The sequence below is a fragment of the Oryza sativa genome, chromosome 7 (assembly GCF_034140825.1).
Source record: "Oryza sativa Japonica Group chromosome 7, ASM3414082v1".
NCBI lineage: Eukaryota > Viridiplantae > Streptophyta > Magnoliopsida > Poales > Poaceae > Oryza > Oryza sativa.
In genome coordinates, this window is record NC_089041.1 from 24,196,780 (window position 1) to 24,203,134 (window position 6,355).

The following is a 6,355-nucleotide window of genomic DNA, read 5'->3' on the forward strand; positions in this document are numbered from 1 at the left end:
CAGATGGCGGGTTGGTGGTGGCGTCTCTAGTGGCTTACTCCCTCCGTCACAAAAAAAGACAAACCCTGGTTTCCGTGTCGAACGTTTGACCGTCCGTCTTATTTGAAAAAAATATGAAAAAAATTTAAAAGACAAGTCACGCATAAAATATTAATCATATTTTATCATCTAACAACAATAAAAATACGAATTATAAAAAAATTCATATAAGACGGATAGTTAAAGTTGGACACGGAAACCCAGAGTTTGCCTTTTTTTTTTTTTGGGACGGAGGGAGTACATCGTTGGACATATAGAAAAGATGATGGGAACGGGACATCTCAATGTTACCTGGTTTAGGGAGGAAAGGACGATGGTCCGGTGAGCCTTGCCAGCATCATTGGTAACTTTTGTGCTGATGAGGATGAGGTAGAGTAGGGAGGAGCACCGTGACGGTATGAGTGAGCTTTGTATGGGGATTAGGGGAAATATACGGTCGAGGAGTATTGTATTGGCACTTATTTTGATACGATTTCAGCCTTTCAGGTGTCTAAAATTCATGTGATTTTTGAAGAAAAGAAATGTGTGAAGTAATGCATTGATTGATAAATAGCTAAAAAAAATCGGTTATTTGATCCACAATGGATAACCTAGATAGAACATCCGTTGCTATTGTGCTTTACTGCAGTATATACGACCACCGCTTCATCCCAATGACTCGATTTGTTCATCCCTGTATTAGGCTGTATTCCATCGGAAGCAAGCCATCACATCCCAATCGACCGTCTCAGATCCTACAACCCGGAACCCCGCAAACCACCAACCATTGTATCATTTCACACAGACCTGGATGACACGTTGGACTTCGCCTCGCCCTCCGACTCGGAGTCGTGCTGCTGCTGTGGGTCCCACCCACCCTTCCCGCGCGCCCCGCCGCCGGCCGCCACTCCGCATCCCCGCACCAGTCACTCCACCGCGCCCCGCACCCCCCTATATATATGGCCACCCGAACCCACGCCTCTCTCCACCTCGCCCACGCACACCACCACCACTCTCCCCCTGCTACTTGTCCACCCCAATCTCATCGCTCTTAGTCAACTCCGCCGAGAGAGACTGATCGTTCTCGTTCAGCTCTGCTCTGCCCATGGCGCTCGACGGGAAGCCACCGGTGCCGCCGCCGTCCACGCCGCCGATGGACTCGTGGGCCTGCGGTGGTCGCCGCTCCAAGCGCCGCGGCGGCGGCGGCGGGAGCAGCGGGAGTAGTGGCAGCTCCGGCGGCGGCGGCGGCGGCGAGTCCGAGGAGGAGTACCTCGCGGCCTGCCTCTTGATGCTCGCGCATGGCGTCCGCGACGAGGCCGAGGTCGTCGGCGTCGCGGCGGCGACGGCGAAGCCACAGCATGGGTACGAGTGCTCGGTGTGCGGCAAGGTGTACGGGTCCTACCAGGCGCTGGGCGGGCACAAGACGAGCCACCGCAAGCCGCCGTCGCCGGCGGCCGAACCGGCGGCCGGCGAAGAGCCGTCCTCCGGCGGGGTGGCCGGCGAGGCGAAGGTGCACCGTTGCTCCATCTGCCTCCGCACGTTCCCGTCCGGGCAGGCGCTGGGCGGGCACAAGCGGCTGCACTACGAGGGCGGCGCCGTCGGAGACGCCGTCAAGGAGAAGAACTCCCTGAAGACCAAGGCGGCGGTGGCGACAGCGGTGCTGAAGGACTTCGACCTGAACCTGCCGGCCGCGGCGACGACGGCGGGGGACGAGGCCGAGAGCTCACCACCGGAGGCCAAGAGAGCACGTCTGCTGCTTCTCGTCTAACCCGCGGCGGTGGCGGCGGCGGCGGCGGCGGCTTGTGGTTTTGATGGTTTAGGTGCTTAGCCGTTCCGGTTTAGGTTTCAGATTGATACCGGGTTGTTAATTTCATTGATTGATTTATTTTAGTTCACTTCTGGTTGGGCGATGGAGACGGGTGGCATGATAAACATGCCGTGTTTAGATGGTTTACTGCAATTCTAGGGAGCTAGAAATTGTCCTGGGCTCCATTTTTTAAATTTTTACCATGTATACCAGTACATAATTTGATACTTAAATCAATTCGATTATGAAACCCAAGGCGGACTGATACCATTGACGACAAGTTTGCTGCCAATACGGTGATTGTGATTTCTATGAATCGCCCTCTCGGCCTCTCAATCGCTCTTTCTGCTTGTTTGGGAATAGGAAACCCTAGTTGTTTCTTTTGGTCCACGTACGGGTCGTCAGCGACGGCGCCGCTTGTGAAGGTGACGGCGGTCTCCTTGTCCGTCCCGTCCCGTTCGACTTCGATTGGTTTTTGGATGAGCGATTCAATTGGGGCAAGACTACTGCAAGTGTAATCAAGTATTGTTTGCGACTTTGCGTTGCTCTGAATAGAATTGGGTTCTCTGAAAATTCTCTTCTCCATTCTGGAGACGCACATTTATAATGAGAAAAGTTGGATATGAATATAGTTTCAGGACATTTGTGAGTTATAAAACCAGCGAGCACCATTGAAAATTCGGAGTTGTGCTAATTCATCTTTCTCTTTTCTGTTAGGTCTGATCAGTAACAAAAATCGAAGTGAAACTGATGCTTATGTGTTCCTGAAACTGTGTTTTTTCAGGTTGGCCAGCAGTTCTGGTGGAAATAATATAATGGGGCCCCATGATTCCCCAGCTCGCTGTGTCGAATACTCCTACAGTCCTACATGCAGGTAGGTACTCGTTATTGCGTTTTCGTGTGGCTAGAAAGTGTTGTTTGACTTTGTAAAATTCATTTTTTTTAGAAGTCGCTAGTTGGAATTCATGATATAGTTTCTAGATGGGGTAGGTCTTCTAAACCCTGCCAATAAAAAATGTCTATCTTCTGAAATTTGTCAATTCGACCTCATAATGTGCTAGCTGAGTTCAGGTTTTACTGGTAAGGAGGATAATCCTATCTAGTATCTTAGAAGGAACTTCCTTCTTGGTTTAAGACAAACTTTTATCACAGTGCTACAACAGATTAAATTGTTTAGTTGTGGTTTTTATCCATTTTAGGCCGAACATTTATCCTTCTGTAGTTACTGTTTATATTTCTGTATAGTCGATCTGATCATGGAATATATTTCACGTTGTGTTATGCGATCATTTGAAAGTAAAGTATTCGCTCTGGGTCCTTCGGAACGACGAGTTGCTATGATTAATTTGAATATGTTCTCTGACTAAGTATGCACTTAAGCTGCAAAAGGAAAACTTTCATGAATAGCTATTTACTGAAGATGAGACATTACTAGCATTGCCACGTGATCATATTTTTAATCTACATAGTCTGCATGCTCATAGGTGGTTGCCATTGATTATCTGAGAATGCAAGGAACATCGTTTATGTTGTCAAATACAATTTCATCCCACTCAATGCAAAGAAATTCCCTTGATCTCTCTCCAACTGTTTCGATTACTTTGTTTTCTTTAATGGCCTCAAATATCCCACATTTGCAGATACGGCACATTTGCAACTGGTGGATGTGACAGTTTTATGGCCTTTGGGATGGCGCTAGCAAAAGGTAAATTGTCTTCCGTGATATATTTGTTGAAGAACTATGTATGATAACTTCAGCGTACATTATTATTTTTTCTTCTTTTAATTGAAGTGCCCCAGCCCTCAAATACCCATGTAACATCACTTCTTGTCTTTCAGCAAGGATGGCCATCTGCTTCGCTGTCGCATCCAGGTGCACGTTCGATAAGCCGTAAGGGAGACATACCTTAAGACCAGAATTTGGCTGGGACAAGTATTCCTTTTCAGTAGGGATGGCAATTTTACCCACGGGTTCGGGTATCCATACCCGATCCGATGGTATGGGTATGGGGTTAATTTTTTGCCCGTAGGTACGCCCGGCCGTAACCCGAAAATCTAATGGGTAGTAGCCGGGTTTTATATGGTAACCCATACCCGACCCGAAATTAATGTAGAGGTTGATTTTGGTCTATCTCTCATACCTATTTTCCTTTGATCTATTAAAATCTTGAACTTTGATGAAATTATGCTAGCTTGTTTATAATTTGTATTGCTCTTTTTAACCATTGGTGATAATTTTACGATTTACTGATTTTATTGCTCTTTATTTAGTTACCTTTCTATTGAGATATCAATCATATGAAACCCACTGGGTATCCACCGGGTATACCATACCCAACGGGTATGGGCATGGGTATGAATTTCTACCCGCCAATTCTATCGGGTATCAATCGGGCGGGCAAAAGCGGGTCAGGTACGGACTTGCTCTACCCGCACCCAACCCGACCCGACCCATTGCCATCCCTACTTTTCAGGGTACTAATCTGTATTCTCATTTCTCACATCATTTGCACCCTGCAGGCATAAGCCTGACGCAATCTTTATCTGTAATGTCAACTAAATGGAAGTAAACCAGAGGACGAAGACATTAGCGGATCCCTATCAGCCTGAGATGTCAGTGAGGTGCGTTTCTTCCCCTCAATTTGCCTGTTTATTGTTCGTTGGTTCTGACACTTTACGAAAGTTCTTAGCGTTATGCTCAAACTATGGATTCTATTAATTGACAGAAACACATTCAGTAGTATATCTGCATTAGAGAAGTTACAAGATGGTAGGTTGATCAATCATCTGAGGTAGTATAAACTAGCTAGTGACAATATTTCTCCACTGCACGAATGTATAAACCGAGTTCATCAATCAGCACGCAGTAATTCACCTCACCCTGTCATCCATGTTGAGTCCAAATCCCCATTATCATCTTTAACAAGTCAGAAAGAAATCATCTCATTTATGACCGATCCAACTGGATCGAGCAACGAGACCTACATCCAACTATTATACTACCGATGATAATGTTATCAAATTCCAGCAACATAAGTAGACATTACCTCGTGGGGATTATTCTCCACGGAGACGATTAGGGAGACACCGCGCGTATCTGCGCCCCAAATCAAACGCACTTAAAGCGTTTTGTGAAGGAGCATGTGGGGGAAGCTAGCAATAATCAAGGCACAGCTAATGCTGCTTCCCATTGAAAAATTAATGCGACTTGGTAAAGTATTAAGCATATGATTCTGCACATTTCTGCGTAATACATCCACGTCGAGAGTGAGTGGCACAGCTGCTGCTAGCTACACAGCAAGCAGAGTAGTATATATGCCTTGATCGATCTGCCTGTGTGTGTGGTTTAGATTCTCGTACGCGTGTACTCACTCGCGCGCGGAGAGCGAGATCATCACTGAATCAGCTCGCTATCTCAGCTATACTGGGGTGCAACTAAGTGAGCTAATGATTGGGCCTTTGCCGCCACATTGTGCAAACAAGTAGTGTAAACGATCACGCTATTGCACACGTCGGTTCACGTTTCGTCCCGAGTTTAATGCCCACGGTGTTTAGTACTACCCCTTTCCAAAATGTATGATGCCGTTTATTTTTCGTACAACATAAGCATAGTACCTACGAAATATCATATTTGGTATCAAAGGTATTAGATCCGGTACCTATAATATCATACACATTAACTATGGATAAAAACAGTATGGAAACTTTCTGGATTCCGAACCTATTTTCGAAAACAGTATCTGTCGGTCATAATTTTTCGGAAACGGAAACGGAAACGAATTCGGAAATATTTTATCGGAAACGGAATCGAATATGATAATGGCAGTTTTCGTCGGAACTCGGAATCGGTCGGAAAATTTCTTGGAATTTCCGGAATTAAGAAGGCCCATACCGTAGTCTATAATTCCTCCCCAGCCTATCCCAATTCAGCATACTAATTCCAAGTCACTCAATTCAGCCCAACCCAATACACCCAATTCAAACTTAAGAATTGGACTTGACATGATTGTGTTTTGTGATATAATGTTAAAATATGAGACTTGAGAATTAGATTTGATATAGTTTAAAGCTTAGTTTGAGGGGTTTTTTATTCCGATAAATTTTTGTTACTATATCAGCGCCGGTCTGTTTTCGCTCTGTTTTCGTTTTCGACAATATTTGATTCTGTTTTTTATCCGGGGTTTCCAATTCTGAAAAAATATGAAAACAAAAACGATAAAGGTGGTCTGTTTTCGTACCATTTTCATCCCTAATATTAACTATTTCATTGTCTATGTATTTTCGGAATTGAGGTCCACACAAACAAGAGTCGTGTCTGATGTGCCCAGCGCATGACCGGCAGTCCATTATCGACTCCTCTAAGTTAATCTAACCTTTTTCTTTTGAAACAGTTAATCTAAGCTTTCAGTACAAGTAGCTAGGTGCCTCAACCCTTCTATTTTTTGTCATTTCTATCTTTATGAGGAGCTGTCACCCCAACCACTTTGATGCTCTCAAAAGAACAGATAATAGAGTGGCCTGTTCCAACGA

At 45.4% G+C, this 6,355-nt stretch overlaps 1 protein-coding gene across 1 annotated transcript; it reads left to right on the forward strand.

Moving 5' to 3' along the window:
• Positions 1-928: 928 nt before the first annotated feature.
• Positions 929-2,075, forward strand: LOC4343764 (zinc finger protein 1). Its single transcript, XM_015791723.3, has one exon. The coding sequence runs from the start codon at positions 1,124-1,126 to the stop codon at positions 1,784-1,786; it is 663 nt and encodes a 220-aa protein (XP_015647209.1). The 5' UTR covers positions 929-1,123; the 3' UTR covers positions 1,787-2,075.
• Positions 2,076-6,355: the final 4,280 nt, after the last annotated feature.

Excerpts from the sequence above, each read along its gene's own strand:
- LOC4343764 (XM_015791723.3), top strand. The coding sequence starts at position 1,124 with ATGGCGCTCGACGGGAAGCCACCGGTGCCGCCGCCGTCCACGCCGCCG.